Genomic DNA, 20,198 nt, shown 5'->3' with positions numbered 1-20,198 from the left:
TTAAAAAATTATTTAGAAAACAATTTCCTGTGAGATAAACGGAGTGAAAGGAGTGAAAAGATGAGAGAAAAGAGAGAACTTGTGTTCTTTTTGCAGGTGTGTGTGCAGTGGAAAGCTGCTTGTGAGCGACAGGCAGGCTTTACAAACGGGATGAATCCAGTAGAGACGCGTCTAAAACCTGCCGGAGGAGACGAGGACGAGCGCGACATGACTGGATGCTGATTGTTCTCTCAGTCAGTCGAGCAGCGGCGGACGGTTCTGCCGTCAGACGGTTCCTTCACTGCATCCAGATAAAAAAGGAGGAAAACCTCTCTGACTCAAGATTAGCTTCGTTTTTATACAACAACCTGCCAGCCTGAGAACTCATTCTGGGATGAATGTGATGATTCTTCTTTAAATCGAAGGTTAGTGTGAATGTGTTATTTCCTCGCTTCACTCGACCTCCTGCAGGATTTAGTCCTTAAATCTTCTTCAGCAAACGATGCGTTCAGGGACCGAACGTTTCTGTTCAGCTAAATTGTCACTGGAAGCATCTCAGGAGGAGAAAAGACGCGTGAAACCGGACTGAAGGTGTGATTCTGTGACAATGAGAAGAAACAAAAAGGCACAAGGAGAGGTCCTGAGGTAAATCAGCCATCGAACCGCCGGCGTGGACCACCGAGGTCTGCGGAGGGAACACCGTTTCTGGGTGTGGGAAGAAACTGGACCTCATTTCAATGTCACTGAAAAGCCCTTTGGATCGGCTACCATCATGCACAGTGCATCTTCGTCATCATCATCATTGTACAATAACAGGATCTATCCTGAAGCAGAGGTGATGTAACTGGTTAGACTGGTCACATCTCATTGGTTAGGATTCTAGAAAGCAGCTATTTGATGATTCATGGTTCATTTATTACACAAAGAAACTTTATAGACACTTAGTGGAAAGTCGAGCCGTCCCTTCTGTCCAAACTGGCGGTCGGAGACCATCGCTGTCCGTTTAACCTGGGAGGGGGGGCGGGTTTCTAACCGCTGCAGGGCTGTTTGCTCTTCCAGTCAATCAAAGTTACCGTTTCCTGTCCTCATGAAATAAAGATCTTCACCGGACTCGTCCCAGCCTTCAAGGATGCAGAAATTCAGCTGGAAGACCTGAAGTGTCTCTGGAGGAAATCCATTTCTCCCCAACAGAACCAAGTTTCGCTTCGTTTCACACAAACAAGCGGTTTCCACGTCTGCATCAGATCCACGATGTTAAACTGGGAGACTCGGTTTGATCTGATGACTCATTTACAGCTTCCAGTCCGAGTTCCCACAAACAGACGTCACCGATGTTGAGCCTGTAGAAACACGGCCTCCACAATGACATGGACAAACTGGCTCCCAGTTTGGCTTCAAGAAGCAAAACCAGCTCCCAGTTTGGCTTCAAGAAGCAAAACAAGCTCCCAGTTTGGCTTCAAGAAGCAAAACCAGCTCCCAGTTTGGCTTCAAGAAGCAAAACAAGCTCCCAGTTTGGCTTCAAGAAGCAAAACCAGCTCCCAGTTTGGCTTCAAGAAGCAAAACAAGCTCCCAGTTTGGCTTCAAGAAGCAAAACCAGCTCCCAGTTTGGCTTCAAGAAGCAAAACTAGCTCCCAGTTTGGCTTCAAGAAGCAAAACTAGCTCCCAGTTTGGCTTCAAGAAGCAAAACAAGCTCCCAGTTTGGCTTCAGGAAGCAAAACTAGCTCCCAGTTTGGCTTCAAGAAGCAAAACCAGCTCCCAGTTTGGCTTCAAGAAGCAAAACAAGCTCCCAGTTTGGCTTCAAGAAGCAAAACAAGCTCCCAGTTTGGCTTCAGGAAGCAAAACTAGCTCCCAGTTTGGCTTCAAGGAGCAAAACCAACTCCCAGTTCGGCTTAAGGAAGCATACTGGCTCCCAGTTTGGCTTCAAGAAGCAAAACCAGCTCCCAGTTTGGCTTAAGGAAGCAAAACCAACTCCCAGTTTGACTTCAAGAAGCAAAACCAGCTCCCAGTTTGGCTTAAGGAAGCAAAACCAACTCCCAGTTTGACTTCAAGAAGCAAAATCAGGTCCCAGTTTGGCTTTAGGAAGCAAACCAGCTCCCATTTTGCTTTTTCCAGTTCAGTATTCACGCCGCCAGGACGCATGTGCTGATAACTAGCAGTTGACGTGCAACAGCTCTGTGTCACACACCTGGGTGTCCACACACACCTGGGTGTGTGTTTTCCTGGCCCAGTAGAGTTCCTGGTGTGCAGCTCCATCATGTCTGGTCCCGTTTCCTGCTTTCCTGCCGTCTTCCCACCACGTTTTAAATGATAAATTTTTCTGTTCTGCGTGGAAACATGGCCGCTTGTTGACCCTCTTTCCTGTCCTCTTCACCTCTAACTGGTCCAAATGGTTGTCCTTAATGGTTCTGGTTCTACTGGAATTTTTCCTTCCTGCTTCTGGTTCTGATGGAGGTTTTCATTCCACTGACTTCTTGTGCAGCTCAGGGCTGAGACTGAATCTAAGAGCAGATCAGATTTCTTCGTCAGGATTTGGTTTATATGAACGATATGGACGATCCGGACCGACCAGAAACATATGATGGATTTGTTTAAACCGGGTCGCCTCAGCACCATCTCAGCATGTCAAGCAGTTTATTAGGATGAAATAACTGCAGAAGAAGAACAAAGAGGCGCAACCAGCCGCCTGACGGGGTCTGATGGAACTCCTGACTTCCCGCTCGGCGTGGACAGAAGGGAAAATCTCACATCTGATTTAAGATCCAAAACATTCCACCAGTGAAGCGCCGACACCAAACACCTCAAGCTAAAGTAAAAACCGATTATTTTCCAGCGTCTTCCGTTTGGATCGCGTCGCGACCTGAACTGGAACCTTCCTCTGCGCCGGCGCGGTGAAGCACAGCAGCGAAACAAGAGAACTGAAAGCATTTTGCTCGACGGCACGTGGGACGGACACTGCAGGAGCTCTGAAAGACATTAAGAGCGAGAGAACGCGGCGCCTGATTCCCGCCTCTTTCCGTTTCTCTCCATCCCTTTTGTTGCTTATGGCTGAGACGTTTCCCTCCCTGAATCAAAGAAAATAAAACAAAGGGCACGAAAAGCCAAAATAGACGAGAAAGGATGAAAACAAACGCTTCATCCCTGAAGAGATATTTGGCACTTTGTTGGACAGAACGAAGGAGCCAGATGCATAAAAACCAGGTTTCTGCTCGGTTTCTTCCTGGTCAGACCGTTAAAAGTCTGCAGAGTCGTCCTCTGAATCCAGTTCGTCACTTTTTTTTACGTTTTTTTCTCCAGTAAATGTTGTTTGCTGTTACTTTGATTGACAGGTTAAAATATTTGCATCCATTCATGGTTAAAAAGGAGAAGTGGAGCTTCTGGACAGTTTTATGCATCTGGCCCAAACGTCCTGACCAGGCTGCGGATGGAAGAAAGCGGGAAGAGTTCAGACGATGGCGTTGGTGCCACGGAGGCCGACGCCGCGGGCGAACTGCTCCAGCAGGCCGCTGATGGCACCGGACGGGCTGGGAGTGGAGGACTTGAGGCCCACGGTGGAGCTGTAGGCTGCCAGGAAGAGCTCCCGCACCGCCTCCAGACGGGCCTGCCGCTCCGACGGGAAGGGACACCTTGAGAGGAGACAAGGAACGAGGTTAGGACAGAAAGAGGAGATGGTTCAGGGAGAGCAGAGGCAGACATGTTGGGATGAACCAGCTCAGAAAACAAACTGGTTCTCTTCGATCTTCACAGACCGACACGGTGATTCCTGTAGCGGCTACAGAGCTTTACACACCGGGACCACTTCGAATAAACAACACCAGGTGAATTATCGATGTTTCTGTCTATGCTCAACAACCGCGAAGCAAAATTGTGAATAAGTTATGAAATTTGTAAAACAAAACTTGTAACATGGATTCCACGTGAAGCCGTGGCAACAGCATGTTGATAGAGCAGAAAAGAATCGTGACGACCGCTTCGTGACGACCGCTTCGGGGCGACCGCTTCGGGCCGACCGCTTCGGGCCGACCGCTTCGGGCCGACCGCTTCGGGCCGACCGCTTCGGGACGAAGCGACCGCTTCGGGCGTGGCGACCGCTTCGTGACGACCGCTTCGTGACGACCGCTTCGTGACGACCGCTTCGTGACGACCGCTTCGGGACGACCGCTTCGTGACGACCGCTTCGTGACGACCGCTTCGTGGCGACCGCTTCGGGACGACCGCTTCGGGCGTGGCGACCGCTTCGGGACGACCGCTTCCGGGCAACCGCTTCGGGCGTGGCGACCGCTTCGGGCGTGGCGACCGCTTCGGGACGACCACTTCGGGACGACCACTTCGGGGCAACCGCTTCGGGGCAACCGCTTCGGGCGTGGCGACCGCTTCCGGGCAACCGCTTCGGGCAGGGCGACCCTTCGGGCGTGGCGACCGCTTCGTGACGACCGCTTCGTGACGACCGCTTCGTGACGACCGCTTCGGGCGTGACGACCGCTTCGGGCGTGGCGACCGCTTCGGGACGACCGCTTCGGGACGACCGCTTCGGGACGACCGCTTCGGGACGACCGCTTCGGGACGACCGCTTCGGGACGACCGCTTCGGGATGACCGCTTCGGGACGACCGCTTCGGGACGACCGCTTCGGGACGACCGCTTCGGGATGACCGCTTCGGGACGACCGCTTCGGGACGACCGCTTCGGGCGTGACGACCGCTTCGGGCGTGGCGACCGCTTCGGGACGACCGCTTCGGGACGACCGCTTCGTGACGACCGCTTCGTGACGACCGCTTCGTGACGACCGCTTCGTGACGACCGCTTCGGGCGTGACGACCGCTTCGGGCGTGACGACCGCTTCGGGCGTGGCGACCGCTTCGGGATGACCGCTTCGGGACGACCGCTTCGGGATGACCGCTTCGGGACGACCGCTTCGGGACGACCGCTTCGGGCGTGGCGACCGCTTCGTGACGACCGCTTCGTGACGACCGCTTCGTGACGACCGCTTCGTGACGACCGCTTCGGGCGTGGCGACCGCTTCGGGATGACCGCTTCGGGGCGACCGCTTCGGGCGTGGCGACCGCTTCGGGGCGACCGCTTCGGGGCGACCGCTTCGGGGCGACCGCTTCGGGGCGACCGCTTCGGGCGTGGCGACCGCTTCGTGACGACCGCTTCGTGACGACCGCTTCGGGGCAACCGCTTCGGGGCAACCGCTTCGGGGCGACCGCTTCGGGGCGACCGCTTCGGGGCGACCGCTTCGGGCGGGGCGACCGCTTCGGGCGTGGCGACCGCTTCGTGACGACCGCTTCGTGACGACCGCTTTGTGACGACCGCTTCGGGGCAACCGCTTCGTGACGACCGCTTCGGGCGGGGCGACCGCTTCGGGCGGGGCGACCGCTTCGGGCGTGGCGACCGCTTCGTGACGACTGCTTCGTGACGACCGCTTCGGGGCAACCGCTTCGGGGCAACCGCTTCGTGACGACCGCTTCGGGGCAACCGCTTCGGGGCAACCGCTTCGGGCGTGGCAACCGCTTCGGGCGTGGCAACCGCTTCGGGCGTGGCAACCGCTTCGGGCGTGGCAACCGCTTCGGGCGGGACGACCGCTTCGGGCGTGGCGACCGCTTCGGGCGTGGCGACCGCTTCGGGCGTGGCGACCGCTTCGGGCCGACCGCTTCGTGACGACCGCTTCGGGGCGACCGCTTCGGGCGTGGCGACCGCTTCGGGCGGGACGACCGCTTCGGGACGACGTCCGTAATGGTTTAAACCTTGTTAAAGTTGTGAAATAAGAAAATCTTTTTCTAAGGAAAGGCAGCATTTTTTTTGCTGATTTTTGAAATGCCTTTCATGTTGCATTTTACACAATTGATTTAATTGTTTAAAAACAAAAAAGTATAATTGTATAAAGTATTCGATTACTCGTAGAAATAATCGAGTACTCTAACGATTCCAAAAGTACTCAATAGTTGCAGCTCTACTTCAGACTTCGATACTCTTCCTCTGCCTGTCAAATCAGGACCAAATGAATAAACCACCGATGGAAGCAGAAAGAACGAGGGTGACTCAGACGCTTGTGATGCTCATCATCATCATCATCTTCATCATCCTGAAAATATTTTGGGAGGACCCCCCCCCCCCTCGTCCTGTTACTTTTCATCTTTCTGTTTTACTGGGCCAGAACCAGTATTTTATTCCATCCCAAGGCCTCCTGACTAATTCTTATGGTTTACTTTACTAATTCCTTTGACTGTTTATGTACTTATTCCTACAAATACTTCACTCATTCCTACGGTTAGTTTACTTATTCATAGCACTACTTTATTATTTAGCATTTCTAGGACTACTTTACCATTTCCTAGATGAACTGGGCTGCTATGGACTGATTTTTACTGAAGTGGAAATGGTTTTTAGGAAAAAACCATTTAGAAGTTCTACTGTGTTGCAGGTGAATCCTGATCCTGACACACTGACACTGCAGTAATCTCACGTCCACGCCTTCTGTTGAGGAGTAGATGTAAAGATGAACTGGTTTTATTCTGGGTCAGTCCTTTTAAAGAGGGGCCACAAAAATAAGAGAGGTTAATCTGCACATGTGAAACTGTCGGGAAATATTTCATGCTCGATGTGTTTGTGATCGGATGAGTCCAACACTGTTGGACCAGAGAGAAAACTTCTGGGTCATGTGACCTCTCTCAGAGGAAGAAAGCTACAGCAGTACCTCGCCATATCGCGGTTCATCTTCTGCGGTCTCGCTGTTTCACAGCTTTTTCTTTTTTTAAATATCGCACTGCATATTTAAGTTAATGTAAATCCAATTTCAACCATTCTACGTGCAGATTTGTCTGTAGGAATCGCTGTGATTTGGTTCTTGGTTGGGTCGGTCTGATGGCTGTGCCTACAGCCACACATGGGTGATATTAAAATGCACCACACATACGCTGAGACTTATTTTGTTTAACCAGGATTTAATTTACAGAAATTATATTTGTTCGGCATTAGTTTACACTAGTTTAATTTAGCATCACAACAACTCTGAAACAGCGTGTATTTTAGTTTATGTTGTGATTTTTTCATTTGTTTTCTTTTTCCTATAAGTTCCAGTAGCTCCAGTCCCTTGGCTGTAAACCAGCAGGTGGCCACAGGTGGAGAAGATAATTGGACCAGATCATTTGCTGCAATATAAGAGGGGAATTTAGTATTCTATTTTGTTCATTTAGTTAGGTTTTTGTGTGTCATCCCCTTTGTCAGGTTTTGTTTGGGCTGATCAGCCACTGTTTAAGTTTCCCCTTGTGTCGTTTGTTCGGTCAGTTGGTTTAATTTTGTTGCTTTAGTTACTTCTGTTGCAAGTTCTTTGATTATAGTTTTGTTAAGTTGACCTCTTTTATGGGCCTGATTTATTCATTTATGTTAAAATAACTTTTTTTTTTTTTTTGGGTCATAATAAAAAAAATAAAACTATTTTTGAACTTTAAACCTGTGCCTGACTGTTCTTCGCTGCTCGGCAAATCACAGTCGGTGAACATCGCTTCACTGCGATTTATATGAAAAACGACGTTACAGACGAGGGTGGGGAAGCAGCGCCAGCAGGGTAGCTGGAATATATTTCACAGAAGAGTAATTATTAAGAAATTCATGTTGTTAAACATCCATCCATCCATCCATCTTCTGCCGCTTATCCGGGGTCGGGTCGCGGGGGCAGCAGCCTAAGCAGGGAAGCCCAGACTTCCCTCTCCCCAGCCACATTTGCTAACTCTGCGGGGGGGATCCCGAGGCGTTCCCAGGCCAGCTGAGAGATATAATCCCTCCAGCGTGTCCTGGGTCTTCCCCGGGGTCTCCTCCCAGAGGGACGTGCCAATCCAGCGGTACTGCCCCCGATGTCCACGCGATGCTGCAGAGGCGTGTCAGCCAGGACAGCCCCACAGCATCCAGAGCCTTAAGGAACTCCGGGCGGATCTCATCCACCCCCGGGGCCTTGCCGCCAAGGAGCTTTTTGACCTTCTCAGCGACTTCAGCCCCAGAGATAGGAGAGTCCACCCCTGAGTCCACCAGCTCTGCTTCCTCATCGGAAGACGTGTTGGTAGGATTGAGGAGGTCTTCGAAGTATTCCTTCCACCGACCCACTACGTCCCGAGTTGAGGTCAGCAGCTCCCCACCTCCACTTTACACAGTATTGATGGAGCACTGCTTCCCCCTCCTGAGCCGCCGGATGGTGGACCAGAATCTCCTCTAAGCCGTCCGGAAGTCTTTCTCCATGGCCTCGCCGAACTCCTCCCATGCCCGAGTTTTTGCCTCGGCAACAGCCGAAGCCGCATGCCGCTTAGCCCGTCGGTACCCATCAGCTGCCTCCAGAGTCCCACAGGCCAAGAAGGCCCGATAGGACTCCTTCTTCAGCTTGACAGCATCCCTCACTGCTGGTGTCCACCAACGAGTCCTGGGATTACCGCCACGACAGGCACCAACGACCTTACAGCCACAGCTCCGGCCGGCCGCCTCAGCAATAGAGGCATGGAACACAGCCCATTCGGACTCAATGTCCCCCGCCTCACTCGGGACATGGTTGAAGCTCTGCTGAAGGTGGGAGTTGAAGATCGCTCTGACGGGGGACTCAGCCAGACGTTCCCAGCAGACCCTCACAACACGTTTGGGTCTGCCAGATCTGACCGGCTTCCTCCCCCACCATCTGAGCCAACTCACCACCAGGTGGTGATCAGTTGACAACTCCGCCCCCCTCTTCACCCGAGTGTCCAAGGCATGTGGCCGTAGGTCCGACGGTACGACTACAAAATTGATCATCGAACTCCGGCCCAGGGAATCCTGATGCCAGGTGTACATATGGACACTCTTATGTTGGAACATGGTGTTCGTTATGGACAATCCATGACGACCATGCCTCCCAATCACTCCCCTCCAGGTCTCACTGTCATTGCCCACGTGAGCATTGAAGTCCCTCCAGCACTCCCTCCAAGGACTCCAGAAAGGGTGGGTACTCTGAACTGCTGTTTGGCGCATAAGCACAGACAACAGTCAGGACCCGTCCCCCCACCCGGAGGCGGAGGGAAACTACCCTTTCATCTACCGGGGTAAACCCCAACGTGCAGGCACCAAGCTGGGGGCTGATGAGAATGCCCACACCTGCTCGGCGCCTCCCACCATGAGCAACTCCAGAATGGAAGAAAGTCCAGCCCCTTTCGAGGGTACTGGTTCCAGAGCCCAAGCCATGCGTCGAGGTGAGTCCAACTATATCTAGCCGGAACCGCTCAACCTCGCGCACAAGCTCAGGCTCCTTCCCCACCAGAGAGGTGACGTTCCACGTCCCTAGAGCCAGCTTCTGCAGCCGGGGATCGGACTGCCAGGGTCCCCGCCCCTTGCTGCCGCCCAGCTCACACTGCACCCGACCCCTACGGCTCCTCCCGCAGATGGTGAGCCCACGGGAGGTGGGGCCCATGTAACCCTTTCAGGCTGAGCCCGACTGGGCCCCATGGGCGAAGGCCCGGCCACCAGACGCTCGCTCTCGTACCCTGCCTCCAGGCCTGGCTCCAGAGGGGGGTCCCGGTAACCCGCGTCCGGGTAAGGGAACATTCATGCCCAGGTTGGTCGTCATCGTAGAGGTCGGATGTTAAACATATGAAGGTTTTTAAGAGTGTATAAAGTGTGAGAAAATTGAAAATGTTCATTCTAGTTTGGGAAAGGTGGATAAACACGATTAAGCCTTAAAGCTGGGGTAGGTAATGTCAGGGAGCTAGCAAGATTTGAAAGTGGTGCCCTGTCTTGGCTCCTCCGCCTGTCTTGGCTCCTCCCCCTCTGGTTATGCTCCTTGCGTGATCCAAGGCTTTTTTATTTGCAGCTTTTTTCACCAACAATTTTCTGTTTCTCGGCTGTTCAGCAGAGAGAGGCAAATAAACCGAGCCGGGTCGGGAAATCCTTCCTGCATTTTCTCAGCGATGTTTGTCTTCAGAGTTTCTTCTTCACGACTTTATTTTCATCCTAACACGCTGTATATATGCAGGGTGTGGCTATCAGGTATGCGCTGCTGGAGGGGGAGGAGGGGAGCCGGGAGAAGAAGCTTACAAAATATCAGAAATGAACGACTCCGTTTTGGTCCGAACGTTTGGATTGGTCAGAGTTTTTACAGATTTACAGTAAACTGAGGGGTCTAACTATATTTCTTATTGTTCATGATTGCAGAATGTATAGACTACTATCAGGACGAGGAACCACTTCACCCAGAGTAAAAAAAAAAAATGTACTGAGCAACTATAGCTTTGATATCTATTTGTATTTTGCAGATTTGATGTATCGCGAGGTGTTTTCAGAACATTACGGTTAATGGATCATGTTAACATGTAAATCTTCATGTGTTTTGCTATTATTGCTCTGAGCATAAATCAGAGAAGAGATTAATTCCCTCTTTTTTATTTTAACTTTAACAAATAAAATGTGTTTTTTTGGTTTTGGTTTCAGTTGCTTTCTGGGACATTTTCTATATTTTCTCATGTTGCTTTAACATCTCGTATTATTAACGTGTACGTTTCACTTTTACAACCTTCCCATTTTGTGTTCTAACAGTCGGACCACCGTTTTCCACTCGGAGCATCTTGTAGGAGCTTTATGACCGTCTCCATCGTTTCCACCGACGTCTCTCTGATTGGGACCGTGTTTCCTGTCAATCAGCGGCTGCTCATTAAATCAAGTTTTAATTGCAGATTCATTTGCATATTTGTAGGTGTTTGCTCTAGAAATGCAGATTACTTCCATGAAGTTTCCACTGATCTGAAAAAATGTTGCAAAAACTTTGGATTTCTAAACATTTTACAACAGCTGAAGGATTCAGCTTGAAAACTAAAGCTTTATTTTTATTCATTTATTTTACAGAAGAAACAGCTTGAGAGAACATCGTTTATTGTCCGACGCGTTGGTTTGTAGGATGTAATTCTGTCTATTTTCTCTCTACAGTTTAGACTCGGATTTATAGAGAATCATGTTTTTTTTAAGAAATAGAGAAATCACTCGAGTGGAAACCCTCCCGGTCTGAGCCGATGCTTTTCAGGGAATCCCAGGATGCTTTTGTGTTCGAACATCGATACGGTAACAGGCTACATCTGTGTACTTGGTGGCGTCTGTGATGGAAATCAGACAAACAAACCAGCAGAATCTGGTAAATCTGCAAGTTGTGGTTCTGCAGATGTCCTAACTAAGCAAGTGGTCCAGCTCTACTTACATTCGTCCGCTGGGCCCTTCATCCTGAAAACTGAAGGGGAGGGGCGAGTCGTAGGCGGCGGCGGCAGCGACGGCGGACGAGTTTGAGGAAACCGATGCCAGAGGTGGATGGAAGTGGCTGTGGTCGTGGATGCTGCCGCAACCAGAAACTATCTGCCAGCTGCCGTATTCTGTGGACAGGGAGGAGCCTGACCGAGCGTAGTCTGCTGCTAACCTGACAGACAAAAGACGAGACAGAAATGTAAGAAGGGGGAGAAACAAGGACAGAGAGCTTCGCTGGGAGGAAGGACACTTCAATCCTACAGCTCACTTTCGTCTCAACATTTTCTGACACAGAATTAGAATGAAAGAGGTCTGTCTTTAATATCAAGTAGAGTTTAGATGCAAAGTTATAAAAATTTTACAGAGATGAAGGAAATAACAGGAACGACTTTATAAGCATCACTTTTATCTGAGTGTTACATTTAGATTTTTATTATTCCTGTTGAGTTGCATTACAATCTGTAATCTAAATAAACACCATCCAGTGGCAAATCCGACTCGACTTTAAAGGGTTTAACACCAGAGTTACTTCATCCCAAAGAACGGACCCTGTCTGAACCGCACCAGCACAACGTCTGCATGGATCTGAAACTAATTCAAACTCGTTCCTGCTTGTGTTGCTTGATTTTCCTTCCCTGTTGGAGTGCGAAAGTCCTGCAGAGGAAGAATTTTCCCTCCAAACTAACAGATAAATAATCCGTTCAGATTTATTTGGTTAGAGAGAAAAACACAAAGTGTCATTTGGAAGACGACTCGCCAGTCAGCTGAAATGCATCCAACACCTTTCAGCACCTGCAGGGTCAATGAAAGCTCTGTGCCACAAAGTAAAGTAAATGTTCAGTAATTTAGTTAGACTATGTTGACTTTATCAGACTGAACATTAATGTAACGTTATGATGTCATTTGTAGCTTTAGGTAATGTCCAACCCTGGCTGGACCCTGAACGTCACATTACTGTTCAAAGAAAAGCCAATCTGCATGAAGTTGATGCCTTTTAGTGGCCTGTAGCTGAACGATTAACTCCACATATCTGCTCTCATTTCTTTATATAACACTCAGTGGTGTCATCCAGGGTATGTGCAGGTATACGGAGTATAGCCGCTTATTTCTCAGTTAGCATTGAGTTTATCCACTTCTAAAGCCCTTGTGATGCTGCTTTTGCCACACTGGTGCAGTTATCCAGCAGCTCTGGTAACTTTAGCCCACCAACAGACAAGATAAGATCCAGCAGAAAGTTGTTGTGCCAGGGTTGCCATACAGTAAAAACAATAAAATATACAAACAAAGAAAAAGTAATCAGAAAGACTAAAGAAGTATAAATATAAAGTATGAAAAATATAAACATGGATGCAGGCAGAAAAGGTGCAGTTTAGCAGTAGATGAGCTACGAATAAGAGATCAAGATGTTTATGGGTCCAGCAGCCTGATGTCTGCGCCATATTTAAAAAAAAAAAAGAGCAAAAAAATGATTAAACCCACTTCTTGAGGGAGCACCACATCACTGTTAACACTACTCCAGGAGTATTTATGTGTCAAACAGCAGCTATTTGCTGAGGGGCCGCTGGAAGTCAAAGCTAGCTGTTCGTTGTGTGTGTTGTGTGTGTTTTCACTGTTTTTCTTTCAGGTTGAAAATGTAACAAAGCATTTTTATAAAGTAGTTTCCAGAAAGAAGGCAGGTAAAGGTCCTGTAGCTGTTTCCATCTGTTTTCTCTGAGACAAACACAAACTTCATTTGCAGGGTTTATTTATAGTTTCCAGAGCAGAGGGGATTAGTTGGAACGACTTTGCTTTGTTTCTGTTTTACTATGTTGGCATCAAACTACATCAAACTTAAAGGAGTGTTTGTAAGGAGTGTTTATGCGGTTTTACACAATTTATCGTTTGGGGAATTTAATTAAGGAAGAATAATCCTGATATTTTTATTATTTTGACTTTTTCCGTCAGTAATTGAGCCAGAAACAATTGATTAGCCTGTCATCCCTACGTTACACATGCACACACTGCATAAACATTTATATTGTGCACAAACATGTTTAGCCTCAATCTCGGGGGAAATGTTTGTTTTCATGCTCGTTCATGGATGCACATCATTAAGTGTGTGGTCGCGCCCGGCTGCGCTGTCAATGGCTGATAACGCAGAAAGTGCGTCTCCATCTCTGAAATAACTGGAGGAAAACGACACTCAAGTCCCATTAAAAATCAGAAGACCCAGCTTTCCAACAGCACTTAAACACATCAGTTCTTTGTGCAAGCTACTTTCAAATTGTCTTCCTCGCTTAGAAATCAGAACTGTGAAGCTAATTTCACTCCTGACACGAACATCATCTTTAGTTCAGCTGAGAGCAGAGTGTCGCAAGATGTCAGTGAATGCACCACAGCTGTGAAAGGTATGGTGACTCTGAAGTCTGTCTATCCAATCACTGGCTTCAGCTCGGTCGGTGGGGACCTCCACTCTCAACAAACGTCCCTCACTGTAGCTGAATGTGCCGTGCACGAGCTGTTTTAGATCTTGTGCTCTGCAGGCTTGACCTAACTGTGAGTAAAGCAAAGAGTCTCCAGAGCCGGGCTAAGAGCCTCTGGTGATCATGCAAAATTTACGCCATCAGAGTTAAGTGTGTATAAAAATATGAGGTCGAGCAGACTTGAACTGCTCCGTGATGCGTCGCCCCGCTCACCTCCTGCTCGGTACGGCCAATGGGCTGCTGCCAGTCCGAGGGACTCCATGTTCTGACTGGTTGGACGAAGAGGAGCTGGAAGACCTGGCTTCATGAAAGGGATGGGGCAGTTGCTCATCCAGGATGTTCTGCTTACACCAAACCACCATCTGAGGGGAGGAGGTGGCCACTTTTTTCCTGAAGACACAGAAGCACATTTAGAGACACAGAGCAGAAGAGCAGGATCAAACAGATCTGTTAAAGTCCTGCTAAAAAAGAAAACACAACGACAAGAAGCAATGGATGGATGGATGGATGGAGGGATGGACAGACGGATGGATGGAAGGATGGACGGATGGACGGATGGATGGACAGACGGACGGATGGAAGGATGGACGGATGGATGGATGGATGGACAGACGGACGGATGGATGGATAGACGGACAGACGGCTAGTTGGACGAATGGATGGATGGATGGATGGATGGACGGCGGTTGTTTGGATGGATGGACGGACGGACGGAAAGACGAATGGACGGACGGACAGACGAACGGACGGACAGATAGACGGGTGGATGGATGGATGGATGGATGGATAGTTGTATGGATGAGTGGATGGATGGATGGATGGTTAAAAGGACGGATGGATGGTTGGATGGATGGATAGTTGTATGGATGAGTGGATGGATGGATGGATGGTTAAAAGGACGGATGGATGGTTGGATGGATGGATGGATGGATAGTTGTATGGATGAGTGGATGGATGGATGGATAGTTGTATGGATGAGTGGATGGATGGATGGATGGTTAAAAGGACGGATGGATGGTTGGATGGATGGATGGATGGATGGTTGAAAGGATGAATAGATGGATTGACGGATGGATGATTCGATGGATAGATGGATGGATGGACGGAGGGATGGATCGACAAACAGATGGATTGACAGATGGATGGATGGATGAATTAGTGCAGTACAGATGGATAAATGACCAGACTGAGGATGCAGAATTAAAGTGAAGCCAGTTTGAGTAAGAACAGGTGGAGCAGTCGGAGGTGTGTGTGTGTGTGTGTGTGTGTGTGTGTGTGTGTGTGTGTGCGCGTGCGCGCGCACGTGTGTGTGAGGCTGACCAGCTGGAGGCCTGGGGTTGGCTGGATAACGGGTCCACAGAGTCAGCGTTGGGGCAGGAGGTACCTCCCACCTCTTCGGTGATGAGGGAAAACTCGCTGCTCAGACTGGTCACGCTGCCCCGATCCCTGGGCTCTGAGAGAAAACACATTTTACATTTTAGCCTCTTTTTTTTTTTTTTTTAAACATGTTGGTCGACACGTTAACGCGAACTGGAAATATTTGGCTCCTATGTTCAACATACAGCTGTCCTACTTAACAGGCAGGAAGCCTGCAGACGTCTCTCCGTCATGATGCAACATGTTTTGGATTTTTAAATCTTGCAATTTTCTGAAGAGATGAAAGCTTTGTGTTATCATTGTTATGTCTGCTCCCACACTCCAGTGCTCGTAGCTCTGCAAGCCTCATATTATCCCTCATTGCATCAGACCAGAGGCAAGACAACAACTCTGCAGCTTACAGAACCGGAACTGAAGGGAAAAGTCAATAAAGCACGGAGGAACCTTCCCTGTGAAGGTTTGTCTGCTCAGATAAAATCCCAGCTCTAAAAAAGAGACATCAGATGTTGAAACAGACTTTTTATTATTTCATGACTCATTTTGACCCCGATGGCAGCAACACATCTGTAAAAAGCAGGAACAAAAGGCTGGAAAAGTCATCGGTATGAACCCAAACACACCTGATTCAAATCAATGTGTATTTAGCAGACGTGCAGAGCAGGGCTGGGCAATTAATCAATTTAAAAGATTAATTCGAATTTACTGTTTATGAAGATTTATTTTTATGAAAATCTGGATTTTTTTTTTTGCCCCGCCAGCACGTTTTGGGCTTCCATACCTTATAGTGACGTCAGCACGCTCCTGCTGGTTTCCCACAGAAACGCATAAACACAACATGGCAGCTAGAAACGAACAACAAGTGCCCCCTCTGTGTTTCCATTACATTTTTTTGCAAAATAATTTCCATTACACTTTTGTAAAATGTTCCTATATCGAAATGTCTGAAAAACCACCTCCTGAGATCGTAAAAACTTTTATAGCAGCGGTTTTTATGGTGATATTTAGTTTTTGCACAGTTCTAGGTGTCATGGAAACGCAGGGTTTTCAGAGTGGGAGGGGGCATTGTCACATGGCACAGGGGTCTGAAGCCAGATGCAGCTGACAGGCTCGTCTTTCTTGCCAAAAATGTAAATTAAACAAAAAACCGCAAGAATGTAACATTACATGTATGTTAGAAATATAGCTTTAATTACATTTTGGGATTTTTTAAAAATGGTATTTTGTATTAAAGAGGTCAATTTTCTCGAAACACGTTAAGTGTAAAGAAACATTCATTTTTATTACCTCATTGCCAATGTGGGAAATTGTTTTGGTTATTTAATGTCAAAATACTCTAAAAGGCATCACTATTTTTCTTCCAAGAGGAGGCATTTTTATTTATTTATTTATCAGTTTTTTTTATTTTAGAATAAAATTACACAGGTGAAGTGAGGTCTATTCTTAAAAGTATGATCAAAAGTTAAAAACTATCTCACAGTGGAAACGCACTAAATGCAAACATGTTGTTTCTTATAATGTTTACAGTGGCAGCACCTGCATCTCTTTTTACAATCTTGTCTAACAGCTTGTTTAGTTGCACTTTAAATTCAGGTAAACTCCTGAATTTTTGGAAAAAGAACCATTTTTGACATTTGTAATTTTTTACTATTTTTTTTTCTTTACAGTAAGGGGAAAAATTTATTAAAATTGGAAATCGAATTTGGTTTAAAAAAAAAATCAGAGATTTTATTTTTTTGGCCATATGACCCAGTCCTAGTGCAGAGCTTGTCTGAGTCCGGAGGAGTTACAAAAAAATTCCCTCCCCCCACAGTTGTCATGAAGGTAAACCTGACCTATTAAACCGAAAATTGTCTTTTGAACCAGGCTGTAAACGTGTTTATTTCTACTGTGAAGTTGGTCTTTTTAACATGGGAGTCTATGGGGATTCTCTGTTTTGGAGCCCCTAGTGGATGAAGGGGGAACTGCAGTTTTATGCACTTCCACACAGGCTTCACTTTTTACCGCTGGAAGTTGTTACTTGAGCGTAACTAAGGTTTGCATGACAGAGGAAATAATTAGTTTGGATTTAAAACGCCACTTACTTTGGAATTAAGTTTTATTCCGAATGGTCTTTTTCATTCAGAATTAGGTGTTTACACAGCCATTTTTCATTAAAGCGGGTTTAACTTTAAATGGGAATTAAAGAGGAATAAAATCCTTCCCACACTCTTCAGGAATCATAAACACAGAGACTTACTCAGCTGACAGAGGTCTTCCACAGTGAAATCACCGTCTTTGAAGTGGGAGTTTTTCCTCCTGTGAAATAACAGATGGTACAACAATGTCAGTCATGGAAAGATTCCCCCGAAACTATGATGAATGACCTCCAACGTGACAGCAGTACCTTTGTTTCTTAACAGCAGAGAACTTCTCTGAGACAATGTGCTTCAAAAAATTGAAGCAAAAAAAGAAAATCTGAGGAAGAGAAAAAAACAATGTAGTCATGACAACAGTAGGCTCCCATACTTTTACCATTACTGTCTTATTGAAAATAAATAAACATGCTCATGCAGGCGATACGTGCAGCTGAAAAACTTCAACTGGGGGTTGTTTATTCCATTTTAAACAAGGAGATGTGGATTTTTCTGAAGCTTCATGGCCTCATTCTGAGGTTGGAGTTATTTATATCATATTTAAGGTAATTTGAGAGAAAAACAGAAGTACCTCTTCCCCTTTGGAGAGTCGATCTGGCAGCATGTGACTAGAAAGAAATACAGAAAATATGAGCTCGTTTCATGTCTGTAAATTCATGACAAGACAGAAAAGCCTTCATGCTCAGAGGAAATGCAATGATGACCAGGTTTGTCAGGAGGAACTAACAAGCCTACGGATGTTGTGTCCTTCTTACTGGAGGAAGTCCAGAACCATCAATCTCTCTGATCCAACAGATGAATCTAAACAGGACGTCTTCATTGCGTCAAGTCTGACGGCACCGCTTTGGGATTTCCACCAGAAGTCTGGCAGCTTCAAAGTTCTCTGCAGGATCCCAGCAGTTCCACGACTCTTTCCTCCTCTGATGGCGTTACTGGGATTTTCTGGAACCCTTCTCCCAGTGTCCCAGTGTGGAGCTCCCACTGCTTGATAAACCGCTGACACCACCGTCGTCTTCTTTCCAGCTTCTCATCGTTCAGGATCTTTACATGTATCGTTGCTGTCTTCTTCTGTGGTTTGTCCACCGCCATGAAGTCTAACTGGTTCTCTATCACCAGTGTATTGGACTGGATCTGGAAGTCCTGCAGGACTTAAGCTGTGTCACTCTCCACCATGTTTGGAGGCATCTTTAGGACTTCCACCCTGAACTTACTACAGATGTTCCTGCCTTACCTGGCTCCATCTTCCACCTGCTACTACGTCCTGGACCAGCTGGGTCCTCTAAAGGACACAGGGGGTCCCAAAGTCCATGTCCAGAGAGAGCAGTTAGGGAGGAGTTGTTTCATCCTGCATACTGGCTTGTATGCCCCCCTCCTCCTCCTGCCTCTTATTGCCCAGTCTCAGGGTGCAGGACTTTGGGTGAAAGCCTCCATGCACCATGAGAATCTTTTGCCTCATTCCCATTAGTATCAGCTTGTCTAAACTTATTGTTTCAATAAGCTTGCTGCTTATAAAAGTGCTGGTTTGAGTGTCACCTTGTTGCTGCACTAAGTTTGGCTACTAGCTCGGCATTTACACCTCAGGATGGCGTCTTGCTAGGCGGGCAGTAACGTTAGTCGTGTTACTGCAGATGTACATGTGCATTACAGAGATTACAAACAACTTTCTCCAGCTCTACTTTTCACTTAAAAGCAAATAATTCTAAACGTGTCGACACTTTTCACTTAAAATGTGATGCTGGAGGATTCATGTGAATTTTTGCAGGTTGTCTGTCATCTTCTGTTTAAGTGTTTTCCAAAACAGAAATAGCGTCATGTTACTACAGTCGAAGATAAAACATTTCGCCTTCTGCTGGAGAAAACCGCAAACTTCTTCTCCATCTGGAATATAAACATGTAAAATTGGAAGAAAAAAAAAGATTTTGACCAAAAAAAAAAAAAAAAAAAAGATTTAAAAATTGTAAAACAAAAAACAAAAAAATCCAGATTTTTATGTGAAACTATTTTGTCTCCCGCCCCTACCAGCTGGGATGTGATCACTGGCAGGTAATTCTGATGTTTTGGACTTGTTCTTTCCATTAAGCTTACTCTTCAGGCCCTGCCTTACTCTCTGTAGATAACAGGTTGTAGATAATGTCCATGCTATCAGTCTCTGGCATCCCTAAGTACTGGTATCTGTCCTAAACCTCTGCTACAGTGCCTTCTGGTGGTGGTGACCCCTTCAGTTGTGATTATTTTGCCCCCCTCTGATGCCATTTATCCACATTTATCCAATCCAAACGACATTCCAACACTTCTGTTGTACATCCTGGTGAGCTGGATCACTGAAGCATCTGAAGTACAACCAAGATGTTACAGCAAGGAGGGGTTCAAGATGACAGGAGCAAAGGGGGGTTGCATCATGATCTCCACCATCTGAGAAAGAATACCAAGTCCTGATCCATGATGACGTAAATACGAGTGCAGCAGACTGGAGATGGACGCTCCTTTTAATGATGTGGCTTTTGTGTTATTATTAGTCTTTACTTCTTCTTTCCTGTTTTGTTTTGCAGTTGTGTTTCCTGTTCATTAGTTCTCCTTGGTTCACTTAGCTTATCGTTTACACCCGAGACTCGTTGTTTTCTCTGTATTTATATCACTTGGTTTCTGTTCTCAGTTGTTAGTTCATTGTCTGTTTGTCCTTTCAAGTTTTTCATTAAAACATCTCTGTCCTGTCGCTCTAGCCAGCGTTTGGGTCCTCATCTCCACGCATCGTGACAGTCATAGATGGAGTGGACAGTTTGACCGACGTTGGAGTCCAAGTCTAGGGTCTTTGCTGCATGCCACCCCACATCTTGACCTCCTTCCTGTCAAGCTACTGTCAAGTAAAGACCACAAGTAGCCAAAAATCCTCAATATTAATTAAGAAAGATGAAAAGAAGATGAATTTACCCGAAGAGAAACCAGTCGTAAGCAATGGTCAGGTACAGGATCTCAGCAGGTTCCAGGTTGGCGTGCACCGCACCATCCTGTGAACG

At 47.3% G+C, this 20,198-nt stretch overlaps 1 protein-coding gene across 1 annotated transcript in view; it reads right to left on the bottom strand.

The window, feature by feature from the left end:
- Positions 1-1,813: 1,813 nt before the first annotated feature.
- The window catches only part of mtmr14 (myotubularin related protein 14), a 44,757-nt gene continuing 26,372 nt past the window's right edge, over positions 1,814-20,198 (bottom strand). Inside the window, exons 12-19 of the mRNA XM_079241879.1 lie at positions 20,113-20,189; positions 17,756-17,792; positions 17,436-17,506; positions 17,289-17,347; positions 14,996-15,128; positions 13,889-14,065; positions 11,173-11,385; positions 1,814-3,602 (exon numbers count right to left, since the gene is read on the bottom strand). Of these exons, the coding sequence (XP_079098005.1) occupies positions 3,422-3,602; positions 11,173-11,385; positions 13,889-14,065; positions 14,996-15,128; positions 17,289-17,347; positions 17,436-17,506; positions 17,756-17,792; positions 20,113-20,189 (948 nt within the window). The 3' untranslated portion in view covers positions 1,814-3,421. The remainder of the gene's footprint in view (positions 3,603-11,172; positions 11,386-13,888; positions 14,066-14,995; positions 15,129-17,288; positions 17,348-17,435; positions 17,507-17,755; positions 17,793-20,112; positions 20,190-20,198) is intronic.

This window comes from Telmatherina bonti (assembly GCF_933228915.1).
Source record: "Telmatherina bonti genome assembly, chromosome: 6".
NCBI lineage: Eukaryota > Metazoa > Chordata > Actinopteri > Atheriniformes > Telmatherinidae > Telmatherina > Telmatherina bonti.
The sequence above is the reverse complement of the archived record's forward strand: the minus strand, read 5'-3'. Positions and strand labels throughout refer to the sequence as shown.